The following is a 19917-nucleotide window of genomic DNA, read 5'->3' as shown; positions in this document are numbered from 1 at the left end:
CGGGAGCGGATCCCCGCTCTCCCCCGCCGCCTCCCCCCATGCCTGCACCCCCTCCCCCCTCTTTTTCTTCCCCTTTCTAATCCCCCTCCCCCGACCTATGGTGCCGGGGAGCGGGATCGCCCAGGCACGACCCCAATGAATAATCCCCACAGCCTGGCACGGCGGGGGAGGAGCGGAGCGGGGCGGGGGGGGGTGTGGGGGCGGGCATTGCGGTGCCTTTTCCCCTCCCTCCCCGGGATCACACCCCGCTCGCACGGGGGGAGGTGCAGCCGCCCAGCCGTTTTTGGGCGGCGGGGGCGCGCAAAGCGGACTCCCTCAGTGGAAGGGCAGAGGCGGCGCCGACCGGCGCCCACCCAACTCTGGCTCCCCTTCCTCCGCCCTCTCTAAACTTGTCCTGTCCTGTCCAGCCTCTCCCCCACACCCCTCCTCGTCCTTCACCCCGGCCCTCCTCCTCCTCCTCCTCCGTGAGTGTGTGCGCCCCATCCACTCACTAATTGAAGAGCTGGGATTCCTCACGTGAGAAGTTGATTTGTAGTTTGAACACGTGGCTCATTCAAAAAGCCGGAATATTCAAGTAATTTTTTTTCCTCTTTCCCTCCTTCCCTCCCCCTCTCCTTCTCTAGTGGATTTTTTTTTTCAGAGGGAGAGGCGGCGCCTGCACGCACGTAGTGTGACATTTCCATAGTCCGCCTGCTGCTGCCAAAGGGGCTTGGGGGCAAGACAAAAAAAGTAGTTTTGCCTTTTTTTTTTTTTTTTTTTTTTTCTCTTCCCCCCCCCCCCCCCCCCCCCCCTTCCCTCCTCCTTTTCCTCTCCTCAGCCCGCCATCCAAGGCCCCGGCGCTGGGTGTTTCCCCCGCGCCCCCCATGCACCCGGGTAGCACGGCAGGCACCTAGGGCTCCCGTTTGGCTACGCGGATTTTTTTTTTTTTTTTTTTTTTTCTCCCCCTTGAGAGAGAGAGGGAGGGACACAAGCTGCAGATCTGATTTTTTTTTTTTTTCCCCTGTCTCCTCTCTCTCGCTCTCTCTCTCTCTCTCTCTCTCCTTCCTCCCTCCATCGCATTTTGTTTTATTTCCCCCTTCCTCCCCACCTCCTCTCGCAAGACGAGGGTTGCAGTCCGCGGTGCGCGCCTTCTCGAGCCGCCAGGAAGATGAACAAGCTCTACATCGGCAACCTCGGCGAGAACGTCAGCCCCCTCGACCTGGAAAGTCTCTTTAAGGACTCCAAGATCCCATTCTCGGGCCAGTTCCTGGTGAAGACGGGGTACGCCTTCGTGGACTGCCCCGACGAGAGCTGGGCCATGAAGGCCATCGAGGCACTTTCAGGTGAGCGGTCCTTTCCACTCCCCGCTCTCCTCTCAGCCCCGACGGCTCCCGCCGCCTGCGCTCCTCCGCGGCCGCGGAACTGCTGCAGGGAGAGCTGGGCCTCGCCGCCGGTCTGGAATAGAGGTTCGGGAAGGTGCCTGCTACCCTGACCCCTCTCCCGCCCCAGGTGAAGTGCAAACTGTTGTTTTCCTAGCGTGGCCAGAGCTGCTTGGCCTTCCCGCGGAGGCTTTGCGCGGGGCTTACGCGGCAGCGGCCCCCCGGGAGAGACCAGCTTGGTGAGGCGGAGGAGTGGGGCTGGGGAGGGGCGGGAGCCTGGGCCCACGGACCCGCGGCGCAGCGGCTCCCATGTTTTTCCACACCCCACGGCCAGCCCTGCCCGGCCGGGGCCCCTCGCTGCATCAGAGGGGGAGGGGGGAGGACGAGGGTGGCCGTGGGTGCCGAGAGGAGGGGGAGGACTGCGGGCGCTGGGCAGCGGCTGCACACCCCCTTCGGGCATAACTGGACACCCCCACCCTCCCCCGCAGCCCCTCGCAGGGGCCGCCTCCCCCCGAAGCTGGCTGGGGCTTCCCGCGGCTTGGCGCAGGCCGCAGGGCTGGGGGCCAGCAGCCGAATTGCCCCAAACTTGGGAGGGGGGCAGCCCCTGTCTGCTCCCCCCCCGCTGCCCTACTATTTATTTCGGTTTCTTTTCGTGGGTCTTAAGCACCCATCACCGCCTCCAGCAGCGCGCCGACTCCTGGCCCCGACATCCTGTTTTCGTGTGCTTTAAAAAAAAAAAAAAAAAAAATCAAGAAACGAATTTTTTTTCGCGTGAAGCGGCTCTGCGGAGGTCTGCTGGGAGAGGTTCCCTCGGGAAAGACGGGCTCGGGCAACGCTCGGTGTCTCCGTTCGGCTTCCTTCCCGCCCGCTTCCGCGCAGAAAACCGCCCCAAGTTGGAGGCCCGGCGGGGGCCGCCGGAACCCCCGCTGTCCGTACCCGAGCCCCGGCCGAATCCGGCTCCCGCACACGGTGTTTCACCAGCCGTTTTTTTTATCTCGAGGCTGGGGCGGAGGAAGGGGCCCGGCTGAGGGCAGCTCCGGCTTCCCCGCGGCAGCGGCTCGGCCCCGGGCGCCGGGTTGCGTCGCCTTACCCGCTCCGCCGGCGCCCGGGCTGCCGATGAATGGGCTAACGTGTTGCGCTCCCGTTTCCTGCTTTACGCCCCTGCGAACCGGCTCCGGGAGACGGGTATGAGCGACGGACGGACGGCTAGGCTCAAGTATTTTCTCCTTTCTGTGTATTTTTGTAGGTAAAGTGGAACTGCATGGGAAACTCATAGAAGTTGAACATTCAGTCCCTAAAAGACAAAGGTAATGTCTTTTTCTTTTTGTCCCTCAGTTACCCAGTGAGAAGCAATTTGAAAAATGCTTAGGTTTGTGTTTCTCTTCCCTGTAGATAAATGGACCGCGTTCTTAAACCTACAGGCATGCACTCCGTGCTGCTGTCCTAGAGGGTTGCTAGAACCAACTCTGGTGCTTCTCATGTAGTGTCTTGGCTAGGCAACAGGGCTAGTTTTCAATTTATTTAAAAAAAACCAACCAAACAAAACAAAAACAACAAACCAAACAAACAACCAGACCCAAACCAAAACACACAACAAACCAACCAAACAAAAAACCCCAAACAAACCCAAACCCCTTTCTGTGGGAGAAGCAAGTTGTTATGGTGTGATGGCAAATGGTTGCGAAGATTTTAAAATTTAAAGTTCCATGAGAGGAGTTAAAATCTGGGTGCTAGCAGGAAATGAGATGTGGTGCTGTGAGCCGTGTAACGGGCAAGCACATGAGCTTTGCTCCAGCCACAAAAGCATCTTGTAAATATACTGGTATGCGTTTTTTTTTTCCCCCTTTTAAAATCTTGCCATGTTGGAGTCTGCAGCATTTTATAGGCACGTGGTAGAAGTCTCATCTGTATTTGAGAGGATTTTTTTTCATCACTGTCTCAAGCTGGTCTATAGAAGCAGCCAGGAGAATGGCTTCTTCCCAGTAAGGACAGGATTTATGCATCCTTAATTTCTAAATGTATGTATGATTTTTTTTTTTTTTTGCAAGGCAGTAATTTTGTTGGGCCTCCCGTAATGAAGCAGTATCTGCCATAAACCAGGGTAGGGTTTTTACATTGCCTATAGCAATTCAGCCTGCTTCGTTCACAAATACTTAGATTGCAGAAAACCTGGTGTGCACCAGAGAGTAAAAGAGAAATAGATCAAACTTTCAACGTTGCTTGTTCCTATACTCCATTATTCAATCTGGGAAGCATGTCTGTCTGTGTAACTTTGTTAAAAATGGCTTCTATTATTTCAGGGTTATTTTTGAAAGTACAGCCTCTATAAATTAGTTGGTTTGCAAAGGTGAATTGTCTGTCTCGATGGGCATGGTACCTTGGCATTTTGAGAATTAGGAGTTTAATTACTTTTTAGTGTTAGAAGGAAAGCTTTGTTTGAAGAAGTGTGGAGGACTTTTGCTTTAAGGGGGGAGAATCGCTCTCTGGACCAATTCATAGCATTCTAATCCTTATGGTTGTGTTCATTTGATACTTTTCATGGTAATGTGTTCTATGTGCTTATTAAATATGCAGGATAAATGGCTTTGATTTTTCAGTAGCCCATATTTCTGTGTGTGTGTGTTGGTTGTTTTTTTTTTTATATAGAAAAATCCTGTTGTAGATGGAATATATTTTTTGGGTTTAAGAAGAAAATTGCATGGGACATGTAGGAACTGATAATTTCCTATTAGTCTCTGTAATAAATTTGTTTATTAATCTTAAGCTTGCATAAGTAGTATTCTATTTATGTGGTTGAAAACAAATTCATTTCACCTTCAAATTTAAAATCACTGGTGGCCCTTAAACTCTTTTTTCCCCCCCCCCTTAATATTGCTTAATGTGTTTTAAAAGTATTTTCCCGTTCTTTCAGCTGGCAGCTGAAATGGTGTAAAAGTCCATTCTTCATATTGGGTAGCTTGTCTTGCTATTTGCCTGCGAACTGGCAATTACCAGAATTGTGCCTCTCTCTGTAACTTGTTGAAAAGAATCCTGCAGTCAACTTGAGTCCTTTTCTAGGCATACGTTGCCTGCATATATATATAGTGACACTGGGGAAAAAAGTGCACGTGTAATTGTATCAGCACACGCCTATGGCTTCTTCCCAAAGCCCTTATTTATTAAAACACGGTTTTATCCTGCAGTATCATGTTGGAATGTATCAGATGTAGTTCAGATTTACACTGCTCCTCAAGAGAAAATTCAATTGCATTGAGAAATGCAAAAAAAAAAAAAAGAAAGAAAAGAGCTGCACTTCCTTCCCCTTTGTTTCCACTCCCCCTTTCCCAGAATCAAACACAGAAAGCCATTTGCAATTAATTCAGTGGCTTCCATATGTAACAGTCACTCTCTCCTTAATTTTATAGATGTCTGATACTTCTTATTTTTTTGGGAGGGTCAAAAAGTTGGAGGTTTTTTTTCCACATCTCTGTAAACATTGCTTACTGGGCATATATTTAGAGTTGTTAGGTATGTGCAAAACCACAGTTTGAAAATGTTGAGTGTTTTTGTGAAACGGGCTATTAAGGCGCTTTCAAAGTAACTTACTTTAAGTCTTTGTGTCCTTTCCACACAAGGGAAAGGTGCAGATGCAGCCAGGGTGTGTGTGGGGGATGTGTTGCTCACCAGGCCCACCCAGTGAGATGGCTGGGGAGAGCTTCCAGAGAGGCCTGTGTGCTCCAGCTTGCGAGATAGGGTTAGAGAAGCCATGCCATTAAAAGGAAAAAACCCCAAAAGTGAATGTGTCAAGTCCATCTGTCAGCATGAGTGTACGATTAATAGGTTGGTCAAATGATTACTTCATAAGAGCAGAAGTTGTTTTGTAGCGCACTGAAATGATTCGATACATTGTATTGACCTCTGCTGCTTGAGACTGCTTCATGCAGAGTCCTGGCTCCCCTCGTTTCAACCTCCTTAAATACGATTGTGTTTTTTATTTACCCCCAGCACAGTGTGCATATTATCACTTGCAAAGGTAGTTTGTGGCTTTCTTTCTCCGGAGGTGCCTGAGGTGCATGGGAGGAAAGGGTAAGGGTTTGGTAATCCATATCCTCATCACATAAAGGAAGGTCAAGAGGTGGTGTCAGCTAGGGTTTCCATAAAGTTGAGCTGAATCTAGAAGACAGTGGATTGTGCATGGCTTGTTATTCAGGATGAAATTCTTGTGCCCAGCAGTCACCGCATTCCAGCCCTTGCTGGATCTTCAGATTTGAAATGGGCACACCCAGGTTTGCAAAATTACCTTCTTACCTGCTGTGGAAGAAGGGAGAGGGCCTTCTGTGTGGCTTCCTCCCACCCCTCCTCCCTGGAAGTGCTTAAAAACAGACAAGGGGATATACTGTGGTTGAAAGGAGGGGCATGGTCAAGATTTCCTTGATGGAAGGGTGGGGAATTGTTTTGGGGGAGGTGCAAAGTGTTTAATAAGCTTGGACTAGATTCCTGACTTGCTATTGAAATCTCAAGAGAATGCCAAAGGAATGCAGCATTTCTGCATTCAGACCCCTTGGTGTGGAAGAAGGCTACTGCAATATTTAATGGTTTAGGTCACTTCATGCAAAAGTTGGAGAAGACACTGTAATAATTCTGGCTGCTAGTCACACACTGCAAGGGAAGGCAGGGGACTCCTAGTTGTGATCATTGCTTGGATGGGTGTTTTTTTTGCAAAGCAGCAATGCTGGAAGGGGATGGTGGCAGCCCCTCGTGTATGTGTGCCTGTGCCCATGAAACTTGTGGTGCAAGGCTTTGGGTACTACCTTGCAGCAATCCAAGAGCAGCTGGTATCTTGCAAGGCGAAGCATGCTGCAATCTGATTATTCAAATGGCCCTGATGTCACTTGTGCGTACTGAGGGGGGAGGGCGGGCAGGCGTTAACTCTGGGCACCTGGGGCTGTGCCTGGTGCAGCCTCCTTAGCTCTGGCTCTTGTGCTCAGGTGGGCTTTCCACCCAAATCTGGTCCATCACGCCCACTCCTGGGGCCCTCAGGTGCCTAAAATGCTCACAATAACTGATTTGTGGTAATGATGAGGTACTTCTCCAATTAATAGGTTAATTTCTCCCCTACACATACCTTGAGTGCTCCTTTTTTTAGGAGAAGAAATTCACTGTTATCTCTTCTAGAGGGTTTATTTGGGAGAGGAGCAGAAGAGGGTAGTGAAGATGTACTTGTAGGTAGCACTGCCTTTTAATGAGCTGTGCTACGGGGAGGGGAATGGCCTGGCCGCTGTGCTTCACCTCTAATGCTGAAGTACCTGAAGGCTGATTTGGGGGAAAACGGGCTCGAATTGCTTTATGCATCCCTATCCGTTCCAGAGACAAACCTCACTCTGTTGGATGGGCTTTGGATTGTGTTGCTAATTTTCAGTATAATGAGATGTTGGGAAATAGCTTCAGAAGGCTAAAGTGTGGGTAGTGGCTACGATGGCCACTAAATGAGTCACAAAAGTTGTGGCATTGATCTTCAGTTTTGCTTCTGCAAATATCTAACAGCGAATCATGCTGAGTGTATGAGAACATGATATAAAATATGCTGTTTATTAGCTGAATTTGTGCTCTTCTGTGGGAAGAGGTGGCGAACTACACCTGGGTCCAAACTGGAATGCTTTAGAGAGCGACAGGCTGAAACACTGTGTAGCTCTGGGGGTTCACTCTGTTTCCACACTTATTTTTTGCAGATGAGAACAGGAAATTATTATTTGTTTAACATTATTTTTAATAATCTTTGAAAGCTTACAATTAGAGTGGCAACAAAAGTGGATAGCTGAGGTGATTCCTATACAGACAAGAAGTCACTGTGGCAACTGGTAGGTTGCTGGAAGTTTAATTTTTATAACTCATGCCATTTGAATGCTAATTTTAAAAAATCCTTCTTTTTTTGGTTGCAGTTTAAAAACAATAAGCCAGACTGCATGAAATACCCCTGTAACTGCATGATCCTGCTTTCTTTTTTGCTTCTTTCCCTTAAAGGGAGGAACCCTGAAAGCATACTCATAACAGACATTATGGTTTTTGTAGATATGGCAGACTTTGAAAGAACGGAGTGAAAAAAATGAGGTTTTGGAAGTGTAATTCAAGGATGGTAAAATAGAATCAGGAAATGTTCAAAATTGTTTATTTCTCCTATTTTATTTTTTTTTTCTCCCTGAAGCATGGGGTAATAACATTTTCCCTGGTTTTGAGACCTTGAAGGTGGTGTCTTTGTGAAATGGGACTGTTCATTTCAGTTGCTCTTTTAAGCGCGGAGCATAGGACTCTACAGTGCCAGAGTCTCTTGTGGCTTCTGGTGAGTTATTGGGTAGACTTCAAATACTTAGTTTTGACCTGGAAGATTCTTAAATGGGCTGGGATTTTGCCATCTTAACAGAAAACGTGAAGCTTCCTACACTAGCCATGAGAGAGAGACCTAGGAAGAATTAAAATACACCTTATACTTCATGATGGACAGGGCTGGCTCTTCAGGGAACCTCACAACATAGATTCTTTGCTCCTCAAACCTGTTCCTCTCCTTAATGTCATCCTAGCTTCTAGGATTTTATCCTCCTGAGATTTTTGGTAACAAATACATAGTGCCATGGGTCACAGTTGAAGACTTTCTGGTGTTTTCATCCTCGCATGAGCCCATTGAGACAAGCACAAGGCAATATTGATGTGGTGCCTTTTTTTTCCCCCTTCTTATTTATTCTTGGCGTTTTGTTATTCGGAGTGAGTAAATAGTTGGAGAAGGAGTGCAAAAATTAAATGCTGTAAAATCTGAGGAGGATAATATTTCTTGCTTTCTAGAGGAAGAGGAATAGGTGGAAAAAGTTTGAGTAGGACTTATGCACTTAGCAACACTGAGGTGCTTTATGTACTTCCAGAGGGCTTTAATGTGATTCTCTTTTAATGCATGTTCTCATTTTGTTTTCATATGCAAAGTGTGTATCTCCATGTCAGTGCATTCTCTATCTCAAGTGATGCAAAGTATAGTATTATACATTGAGGTATATGCTAGTTACTGCTGAAAGTGGCGATAAAATGACAGCTTTTCTGTAGTTCATCTAGAAAATGTGATATTGTTACCAGAAATACTTGTGTGGTATTTGATAGTTTTAGTCTGAGGCTTCCATACTTTTTTTTTCCTCTCCTGGGCATGCCAAGTGCATGCACTTGAATTCCTTTCCATCCTGTATCTTTGCTGTATGACTGTTATGCTTGCTGTACATATAAAACACTGTAGAGCGTGCCACCCTAAATCTCCATGGGAATCTGGGTTTAAGGTGTGCTGGGGGCATCAGTAAGCCCAGTGCTTACTGGTGCTGCCCAGCCTCTCCGGGGATGTTTATTTGTGTGGATACTTCAGCGGTAGTTTTGCTTCCTCACCACGTGGAGCAAATAATTTGCCATAGAAGAGCTTTTGTATGGGAGAAAGAGCTCCTGAGCATTTGGGCAAGTTCTAGATGACAAGAAAAAAAAAATATATATTATTGTATTATCTCTTGGGTTTTCTTCTTTTCAAACCTGCAGTATTTGTTTTGTGAGTGTGTTGAAAGATGCATACGTCTAACGAAGAAGGTCTTGATGTTTGTAGTTGGTTACTGAGCAAATAAAGTATATTACAAGGGTCAATGATAGGGTAAAAGTTAAAATACTGTATGTGTAATGGCAACAAAATAGTGGAGCCAAAAAAAGGTGGTGTTTTCCTTTTTTTTTTCTCTTAAATCTGCAAGTATGGCACTTAAAAATGGGCAATTCTATTAGATGATAATATTGATTGTCCTTTTGCTGAAGTGTATTATCATGGCAGGAGGCATAAGAGCAACCCATAGTATAAAAACTCTCTCCCGTGCAACGTAACTTTATCATCAATGTGCTTCCCTTGTTGCCCTTCTCTTCATGGTGCAGCAGAATTAGAACCAACTAAAACTGTCCTTGTACAAATCTAGATGGAAGACTGCCTTTAACAGGTAAAATGGGACATCCTGTGTTTCGAATGAAGTGAAAATTTGGATAAGAGCACAGATGACAAAGAATCAGAGGGAAATGACTCCCCTTGGGCATGGAACTAAATATTGAAACAAAGCTGTCTTGAAATGAGAAGCCTTCATCTGGGAAGGGCCTTACTCCATTTTAGGTGTTTTTGGTATAGTTGTGTAGCTCCACTCTGAGAAATAACGCAGAGAAGCGTTTCAAAGTGTGCGCATACACACATACTTTAAAAGATTGTTACCATAAAATAATTTGCCATTCAAGAGGAGACCAGCTAAAAATACATGGAGAATGTATAAAAATAGAAAGGTTGGGTGTTTTTTCTTTTATATATATATATATATATTTCCCTTCCCCCCCCCCCCCAGTGCTAGTACACTTGAACACAACTGGAGCTGAATGTTCACTTTTGAAAGATTAACTTTCATGCTCAGCTGAACTTTAGGAACGCTATTTTAAAATATGTAGTCTCCTCCATGTGTCATGCATTTTTCCTCCTTTGTGAAAAGAGCAGTGCTTTATTGTTTTGGTGAATTGATTGATTTATTTTTCTTTTTTTTAAATGCAAAACCTACAGAGCCTGTAGGTTTGGGTTTTGTTTCTTTTTCCTCAAAAACCCGAGTTTGCTTCACTCTAACAAAGCCTTAAATGTTGTAGTGCAGAAATCAAAATTCCAGATAGGGGGAACTGTGGTCTGTGTCAACAAGATTTCTTTCTTTTTTACTTCCAGCAGAAATTTTTAATTTATTTGGGTTTTCAATTATTTTCCTGGAAGTTCATCTTAAGTAGCGGTTAGGGATGAAGTAATAAAAACTTGTGCTAGGATTTGGAGTTATCCATGTGTGGATCACGGTGGGACTCTAATTTTCTAGGAATTGGCAGGGCAGGAGGGCTAGCTGTGAGAAGGTGGGGGTGAAAAACCACCCATCGAGTGAGCTGTTCTGTTCAGTTGCTTCACGAAGCCTTTCATTCTGGGGCCTGATTCTGCGTGCTCTTTGCCCCTTCCTCCCCTGCCCTTGGAGGAAGTCCTTGGTGTGCTGCGGGGAGGCTCTTGGGAAACAGAGTTTGCAAAACTGCTCTAGCTTTGGCAGGGGAAATGTGTGTGTCATTTATCAAAGGCAAAAGACACCACTTTGCTTGCTTGCTTTTCTAGTTATTTATTAAATAACAGTTACAGAACAGATCATCCAGAAATGCGTTTTTGGTGGTAGTGAATCGTTTGGTTTGTACATGTAAAGGATATTCTCTGCGTGGTGGTGGCTTCCTGGTCACTGTGGAAGATCTACATCTAGAGTAAAAATTTCAAAGCAATGCCTCTTTAAGACTGTACTTTGAATAATATTATATGTAGGATGTTTGAGGAATTTAGGTAGTGTTTTAATCCAAGATAACAGCCTACACTTATGTGAACCATGTGTTGTCCTTTTCCTGATGTCAATTAAAATTCTGATGAACGTGCTTTAAATGATTTTCCAGTGAAAGTTTTGTGGCAGCCTCAAGTGGGAAAATAATTATTTGTCCATCTTGGAATATTAGTCCTAATTTTGAAATAATTTGTCATCTTGGTTTGCTAATTGCATACTAGCTTGTGCGGGTTCCCCTCTCCATCAAGGGGCTGGTCTGTAATAGGTGTGTACTGCTGTGCTGTAAAGAGCACATGGGTCCTTCTTATCAAGAGAACTGGAACCCTGAATAAACCACATCATTCTTTGTGGAAATCCAACGTTCTGGTGTGCAGAGGGAGCTATTTGCCAGGGTCAAGTGAGAGGGATTCAATGCTAAGTGTCTTTTAGTGGTATTGATCACAGCAGATGCTGGTGCTGATTAACACTGAGAGTTATTGCAGGATAAGCTTCATGTTAATAGAAGTTTGGTTATTTAAGCAAGTTCTAGGTGTTGGGGGCAGCAGCATAACTTGGTGTCAGAGTTAAAAACTGTTGTTGCTAACCAGGCAATGCTCCTTTTGCCTGTAACAAGTCCTGGAGTACCTCAATGCTTGTTTGCTACCCGACTGTATGAACTCTGCACCTGCACCAAAACATTTAATGTAGTATACTGTAAAGGAATGTGCAACTTCTCAGAATGGTAGGCATTTAGAACTGTCTACCAATCCAGATGTTCTTCTATTTCAAATGCATACTAAGAGGTGGTAAGCACTTAGTTTAAAATGTAGTCTGTAGATCTATGCATACTTAATGAAGGAACTGAAGGATTCTATGGCGATGCACAAGTATTTTAGTAGTTTCTAATAACCTGTACAAAATACACAAGAAATTGACAGCTCTAAAACTCAGAGTAGAGATTTAAAATAAAGCTGTGTATTCACCATGATTTTTTTTTTTGGACTTTAATGCTGGTGCACAGTGCTAGTAGTGTAAAATTGTTCTTACACCTTCAGATAAACCAGTATTAGCCATATATCAGGATGATTATTCTATTAAACTAGTTTTCCTATAAACAAACAAAAACCACAACACCTTCTTCTCACCCCAAAATCAACACCAAAACACACCACGAAGTTGTAATTGTCAAAAAGTAGGTGACCATTTATTTATTAAATACTGAGTTTGAGTCCTGAGTTGTTGTCTGAGTCCTAATAACAAATGATGATGTCCTATTCTATTTGTCCACTGGCTTGGTTGCTGCTTATTTCATTTCCATTAAGGATGTGCTTGCATAGAGTAAGTTGTGTACCTCTAGTAAGGAGTTTTCATTTTTTTCCTGTTATGCAGTTAGAAGGTTTATAAATAGTGTGATTTCTATCCCTTCATTCAACCCTAGCTACTCTCTTAAATGTGAGGTATCTGTTGACATGTTAATATACCCCAAATTTTGCATTTAACGTAGAATTGTGAATTTTTAACTGAAGTTGTGGAGTACACACCCTTTGTACAACAGGGCTTGATGACAGTTCAATTCAACTCAAATCACGGGCAAAATTATCTCTTCAGGTCTGTAGCATGTGCTTAACCTATATCAAGTTGAAGCCACCCATTACTCCTTGACAGTAAACTTGGGGAAAGATTTAGAAGATTTATCACTATAGCCCTTCAAGCTTTTAAATTGAGTTAAAAGTTGTTTTACCTACATGTCTGACTAGCTTCAGTCAAATCACAAAACAGCATTCACTTGTGGTTGGCCCTTGTGGCAAATAATAAGCTGTTGTACGTGGTTTTTCTTCCTGACCCTTTTGCTCATAATGCCTTATCCACACAGTTCACTTACAATGACTGTTACTGGTTTGGGCTGTGTTGGGTTAAGTCCATCTTAATATAAAAATGCTGCTACTTCTGAATGCGTGGAGGACAGCACAGCTCCAGCGCTGCACGTGTGCTTATGTCAGTCCCCTGCTGTACCGCAGGGCTGTGTTTTGCACAGTGCCTCTTCAAAATGGCTTTTCAAATGGAACTTCAAGCTGTATTCACTTCTTAGCTGTAGAGTGCTGGTAGAAACCACATGCGAGACTCTTTTCCTGAATGCCTCTTTGCTGTAGTTCTGACTTGGGTCGCTGGGTGTTTGAAAAAAAAACAAGTGGGGAAACAAGGGGAGAAAAAGGCAATGGAAAAGTCAGCCCACAACTGAAGGCATGTCTCACCATGATGAAGCTCTGCAACTTTCTGAGGAAGAAATGATGTTTAAGGAGTGATTGTTTTTTTTGGGAGATGGTTGTGATGTGTGTAGTTCCTGGTAAGACTTAGGCTAGATGAGGAGAGGTTTGCCTGGTTTAGGGCTGGGGGGCTGAGCAGGTGCCCTGACCTGTTTCTTGTCCCTCTGACATCCAGCTCCGTGAACTTTCCTTGCACTCTGTGGATAACGTGCGTGTGGTTACAAACTATTAAAGCATGTCTTTGAGGTTTGGGGGAGGAGAGGGAGGGAGTGCTTGCTTTGTTTCCAGGCATTTGGAAGCTCCGTTTCTGGTTATTACTGGTAGCTGTCTCATTGTATTGTCCAGTACTAGCCACTAAGCTGATACGGGCATGGTTTTGAGCTGAATTCTTGGGAGGTGACTGGGGGCGGGGAGTGGGGGAGGTGAGTGAAGGAGACATAGGAACAGGGAACTTAGCAGAAAATTATCAGAAGGATGCTTTCTTTCTGTGTTTGAGTATTTACTTATCTTGTAACATCATAGCCTTGCTTATGCTGATTTAAAAAAAATTGGTATCTTCAGCTGTTTCCTGCTCTTTATTTCTTTAATATGTTCTTGAATCCTCAATTGTTGAGCATATCTATGTACAGATGGAACTGCTGAATTTCAAAGCTTTGAAAGGCTTATTTAAATGATGCTAAGCTGCGCTCTCAGCTGAAAGCATCTTGATCTACTCGTGGGGCAGGTACACCTAGTTTAGGTATCTCTAACAAATCAGTACTGTATGATTGTGAAAAGAAGCTAGTAATTACTGCCTTGGTGTGACAATAAGCTTGCACATCTGTATACAAACTACATTTGAAGTAATTAACTGCTAAATAATTTGTTAAACTTGGTCAAAATTACCATCCCCGTGCACGTGAACTTTGTTCCTAATCTTGGTTTAAACATCTAGCAAAATGTTATGCATTTGAAAACTCAATGTGAATAACCTTGCTGTTAATGATAATTGACTTGTAAATCCCACTTATGATTTAGCTGGCTTGTTATGGCACAATATAGGCCTTTTCTCTGCTTTGAAATTAACTCATTAAAATTTACAGTTTTGCTTGATTTAATACAAAGTGAATTAGTGTAACTGCTCAATGCCACCCTCTGCAAAGTGTGGTTTTCAGTGTAGAAATGTGAAATTCCCCCCCCTTTTTGGTTCTGGTTGTAGCAGTGTTTAAATCTAGAGTGATGGTGGGAAAGCCTGTGTCCAAAATATGCATACTATTCTATGCTTTCTGTGAAAAAGGAAGTGGAAAATAATGCAGTTATTTAAAAGGTGGTAATGGCTATCCTATAATTGCTTTATAGGTCACCTCTTAAAGTCCTGACTCCTTTTTTTTTTTCTTTTTATAGTATTTTGAAAGTGGGGGGAAGTTATTAAATGTTAACTGTAAAGGTTACTGAAGAGAATACACTTACACCTCTGAAGTACAAGTGATTTTTCAACAGAACTTGCCTTTGAGAAAGAACTGTGAAATAAAAATGTTGCATAATTTCAGATAGGATAATTAATTTTTAGGTGTTGAGTTTTCCAGTTGAACAGAACAAAATGATACTCCAAGGCTTTCACCAAGGCATGGTGTGAAAGCTCACGGGTTGCCTTCCTATATCATACTGTGGTAAGCCTGTGTGCACGAATCCAAGCTGCTATGACAAAAGCAGAGAGGATTGCTTTGATAATGCTTAAAAATGAAGTTTAATGAGGGGTAATTATAGATTTCATTTGAGTAAATATAAGCAATTGTGGAAAACTCTTTTTTATGCTCAAGTTATGCTATGCTTTTAACTATGCCAGTACAAAATCCGTACTGTGAATGTGGATTCACTAGTGTAGATGTACTCAGCCTCACCAGAGTTATTGCCCTGTAAAATGAAAGGAGAAAATAAGCTTTGTAGAGTATAGGAAGCTTTGCATGATTGATGATACTTAATAAATTGAAGTTCCTAAAATGTCTTAATCAAAGTTACTTTTTTTTCCCCAGTTGGCTGACTGTAGGTAAAAACTTAATGTAGAAAATATGGCATGGATGTGCAAAGTGTGTATAATGTCTAAGTCCACATCCTAACTGAAAGGTGCTGCATTTTACACTTGGAGAGTATGCTTTGGGTGATGGGGGGGAGAGCACACAGTTCTAAATAACAAACTTTTACTGTGAGTACAGGTATGAAACTTTATTCAATGTTACTTTGTCCGCATTTTTGTTGTTGTTTAACAGGAATTTATTCTGGGGGAGAACTCTTCAGGGAAAATTACTTAATAGAAATTGCAATAATGTCTGAAAACCATAAGCCCTGACTTTTTGCTTTTAGCAAGTAATGTAAGAGTGGAAAAAGCAGTGGCTTAAAATACTGCGTCTGGTGATGGCAAAAAAAGGACAAAGCCGAAAGGCAGAGCGGTCACTTTCAGTGATTTTCAGGGTTTGATAGGGTGAGAGAAAGGAAGAGGAATTATTTGGTGGTGATAATGCAAAACCCACACATTCTAGCCTCCAGTTAGATGTTAGATCTCATCTGCTTTAGGTTACTTAATCAGTTTAAGACTATGTGGAATTACCATTAGTAAGGGCCAGCACTTAAGTGATATTTCTTGCTGGTATTCAATTAGTTCAGAAAAGTGTATTAGTAAAATAACTCCTAGGGAATCAAAGTGAGATTTGGTATCTGTGCAGTCTTAGCTGTCGTGGTCATCAGTTCATACCTCAAAAGCCAGTTTTTATTTCTTAAATCTATATGAATAAGCTTTATTCTCCTGAGTCCTTTGAGATGGCAGAAGTGTATTTTTAAACAATGTAATAGGAAATCTACAATAAGTTCACATTTGTCTTGTTGTAAAACTGGGGAAGTATTCTCCTCAATCTATTCCTGTTAGTGTGGTCTAGAAGATGTGAAAGAAGATATTTACCTTGCCAGTGCTTTAAAAACGTTTCTTGGTTTGTCTTGAGATTGAGAGTAGTAATGTGAATATTGTTGTTATTCTTAATTAAATGAAACCACAACCACACGTGCAGGCTAACTGAAGGTATCTGTTAGGCTTTGCTAGAACATGAGATGAGCATTGTATATCTTTTAAATGCTCAGTTATGTCAGTATAGAGCTGTCCTCTTGCAAAGTTGAGCAATATACATATTTATGAAAGAAACAATAGAAAATGGAAGTTTCAGGCAGGGTGGATGCAGAGTGAGAGCCATACATGTATGTGCATGCACACACACACACACACACTGTGTTTGTCAAGTGGCTTTAAACCCCAGAAAGTGCCTGAAATGGGGCTGTACCCTTGAAAATGTTGGTTTCCTCTGTGGTCCTGTGAGCTCTGCTTTCAGTTTATTTTGTTCTTTTAAGCACTAGGACTTCATTCATATTTTTATATAGTATATAGACAGTTGCCTGAACGAAGTTGTTTACCCTTATTAATACCCTTTTGTATCATGGAAGAGACTTGAAATTGCCAGCGAGCCTGTCTGTTAGCTGAAGTTCACACACACAATCAGACTGAGCAGGGCTTTCATTTGTCCTGGTTACAGTAGATAGATGGTGTTTTCAGCAGCGTGAGTGTTGCAGTGTGTTTCCGTTTCTCAGACCCCACAGGAACCTTTATTTTCTGAGATAATTTTAGGAATTGGACATTAATTTGTGGGTTGGGTGTTTTGGTCTGGTAGTTTTGATGTGTGTGTCGTGGGTGTTTGGGGTTGTTTTTTGTGAAGTAGCCCAAGAGAGGCAGGAAACAGGCTTTTATTCAAATAGTCTGTGTGGGGTGAAACAGCAAGGCAGCAGAGATGTTAAGTGCTAGGATGGGTCCCTCAACTACCCCAACACCTTGTTCACTTCATCTCTAAATTAGCTGGCTCGCAATAAGAAAGGTTTAAATCGGATACTTAATGGCAAAAAAAGGTAACAAACAGAAGTTCCTGCTCTCTCAGCTTGGGTTTCTTGCAGCTACCTGCTGTGAGTGTATAGATGAACAACTCACTGTTTTAACTTCAAGCCTTGTTTTGCTCTCCCTCTGCCCCCCAAAAAACTTGAACTGAATTTGATTGGTTCATCTGGAGCACACAGCGAATTTACACTGAGTATTAAAAACCTCAGTTTCACTTGAGCCTGATCATAAGGAGACCAAACCAGATTAGAATCCCTGCCTATAGCTGTGACCTAAGGAATCTGGAAAGCATTTCTGATCTCTGCAAGCAGGCTCATGGTTGAGGAAGTTGGTCTCAGCTGTGGGGTGGCAGCTGGGTTTGTCTGAATGCTGCTAATTTCAGGTAGGTATCTCCATCTGAGAAGGGTGAACCAATGAACGATTTTTGAGACAAGATCTAATATGGTGTCACACCTCCTGGACCAAAAAACCATGCCAGACTTTTACACTGTACATATTATCTGTGTTGCTTGTTTCCATCTAACTGGTGTGCAAAATTCTGTGGAGTAAGAGATGGTAGTGGGGAAGACATGCAAGATAAGCACTGTGAGGGTATATACAGCAGCTCCTTCATGGAACAAAGTATGACTTCTATAACTTCTCAGGATTTTTTAATTCAGAAAATGCACTGAAGTGTCCTACTCCATTTCTTTCTCTTGCTTGGGTCCTTTAAAAGGAGCTGAATTCACTGAGAATTTGAAAATTCCTTCACTTCCTATGTAGAGCTCTCCAGCCCCTAACTTGGCCATGTATTGCAGGGGCAAGATTCAGTCTAGAGCTGCTCCTTACAGCTGATGTAAAACTTCACAGTTCATAAGGGAAATATTGACTACTTCAAGTGGCAGTCCCTGTGGACACTGTAAAAACAGGTGAAGGGACAGAAGAAGCCTTTAGCTACTTTGGTGGCTGAAGGAAAGGAAGGGTGAGGAGGAGAAAGGTGATGAGTACTGCCCCTTCCTTAGGGGATTACTAGTTCATACCAGTTAAGATTTGAAATAAACACATTTCTTTATATTTGGAAGCATTTTTGCATCTGAAGATGTTATTTTCAGCATTTCATGTCTCTTGAGTGTTTTCATTTAGGTCCAAGTTAGTGATGGGATGGCAGAATCAATGACAACTGGCCATAGCTGTAAAACCTTTGGTCAACAACATCAGCTAAGTACTCCAGTTGTTTAAGGAATAGAGACCTCTGCTCTGAGGGGGAGGGAAAGAGAAACTGTGACATGTAGGGAAAAAAAATCAACTATCTCCCAAAAAGCAGTGAAAGAAAAGAAAAACCTAAACCTAACCCAAACAACCCCCCTGCCCCTCCATTTCAGCTTCTCCAAAGTTTCATCCTGGGAGAAGACAACAGATCTGAAATGTCAGAAGCCACAAAGGTAGATGGGAGCCCATTTTCCTAAAGGATACTGGAACTTCCCATTTCAATTTAATGCAGTACTTAATTCTTTAATTACAGAAAAAAAATCTGAATCTGAACAGATTTCTCTCATTAACAACACCTAGAAAATTAAAGTTATTTGAATTATGAGTTTGACATTAATATGGTAATAGCAGAATCTTTGAATTTTCTCCTCAATGTGTCTCTATAGAACACTCAAGGGAATTTACAAATAACAAGGATAAGCTTTTAGTCTAACAAGTGATGTGAAGAATTGTCAGGACGAAATCCTGAAGCAAATGCTTGTAGGTGAAAGCCTACTATGCAGGTAATCTACATAAACATCAGCATTACTGTCAGGCGTACATTGGTTGATGGTACCTATTTTGTATGATGTAACTGGTTGTGCCACTATAAATCTTCTGGTTTTGCTTCTTGAGCTGTCATATCCTGTCCGCAAATATCCAGTCACTTTTGAAGCATTTGAGTCTATCCTGCTAGGAGAACACAGCCCCTGTGCCCAGTTGTATGGCTGGTGGCTTAAGGGAGCAGAGCTGTGTGGTGTGTACTGGCCCCGCAGACAGCTTCCTGATTGTTTGTCCCGGTGGAAGGTAACAAGCAGATGTGGTGTTTTACAGGCACCAGTAGGAAACCTGATCATCAGCTCAGAGGGATCTGTGAGGTAACCCAAGAGCCAGATTTTCATCTTGAATGCTGAGTTAACACACCTCTCCAAAGCAGCTACTTTGGGTTGCGTGTGCAAGATGAAAAGGCAAAAGTGTAGTTGGGAGCCAAGCGTTAATTATATCGTGAATGAGCTTTGAGGGAAAACTGTCTTTGCCCAAATTTTATGGAAAATCCTTATTCTGAGTGGTAGCACAGAGTGTTCCTAAATCCAGGTTTGGGATCAAATGATGAGGCAACACAAGGAGGAGTATTGCTGCGGTTTGTCTGTGACTAGCTAAGCTTTGCTTGAATTGCTGAACTGGGTCTGAAATCGGAGCGGTAATGTTTCCTCTTCAAGCCTTCTCCTGTCCAGATCAGCATGTCAAAATAAGAAATGGTGATATTTGTTAACAAGTCAGTATTTGAAACCATTCTCCTTCCTTCTTGTAGATAAGGAATGAAGATGAACTCTTTGGTTCACAAGCTAATGGCTTGATTTGATAATACAGTTACTGTCATCAATATGCCTTGTAATATAGACTAGAAATTAATTATCTCTTAATAGAAGTGATATGCCTTCCTCTCTTTCACTGAATGAAACCTGAGTGTGTTTTTAAACAAATTCAGTATACTTTCTTTGTTGATAGGGAGTGTGACCTCTTGCTTTTGTATTTGTCAGAACTACTTGTTAGGAATAAGCAAATGGATATATATTTAATTGTGTGTGTACATACCTAGAAAACGTTATCAAAACACGGCTTACTAAGTGTTCAAAAAGCTTTCATTTGGGTGAACTTATTTCCATTCATTAGATGCTTTCAGTAATAACTTGAAAGCTGAAAAGATTGCTTATATTCATGGAGCTTCAGGGTGAAGTCAGGTGGCAGGCAGAGACTGGGGCACCTCTTACAGACCAAGCCACTCCAGTGGCTTAGTTGGCATCACTATCTAATTTGCC

General features: G+C 43.0%; 1 protein-coding gene across 2 annotated transcripts in view; it reads left to right on the top strand.

Moving 5' to 3' along the window:
- Positions 1-1034: 1034 nt before the first annotated feature.
- IGF2BP3 (insulin like growth factor 2 mRNA binding protein 3) overlaps positions 1035-19917 on the top strand; it is a 120196-nt gene continuing 101313 nt past the window's right edge. The window contains exons 1-2 of one of the 2 annotated variants that reach the window (XM_009908687.2): positions 1035-1322; positions 2605-2665. In XM_009908687.2, coding sequence (XP_009906989.1) covers positions 1148-1322; positions 2605-2665 — 236 coding nt within the window. In that variant the 5' untranslated portion in view covers positions 1035-1147. The remainder of the gene's footprint in view (positions 1323-2604; positions 2666-19917) is intronic. The other variant, XM_054161184.1, reaches the window with a different exon arrangement.

Source organism: Dryobates pubescens, chromosome 4, assembly GCF_014839835.1.
Source record: "Dryobates pubescens isolate bDryPub1 chromosome 4, bDryPub1.pri, whole genome shotgun sequence".
In the NCBI taxonomy this organism is placed as follows: domain Eukaryota; kingdom Metazoa; phylum Chordata; class Aves; order Piciformes; family Picidae; genus Dryobates; species Dryobates pubescens.
The sequence above is the reverse complement of the archived record's forward strand: the minus strand, read 5'-3'. Positions and strand labels throughout refer to the sequence as shown.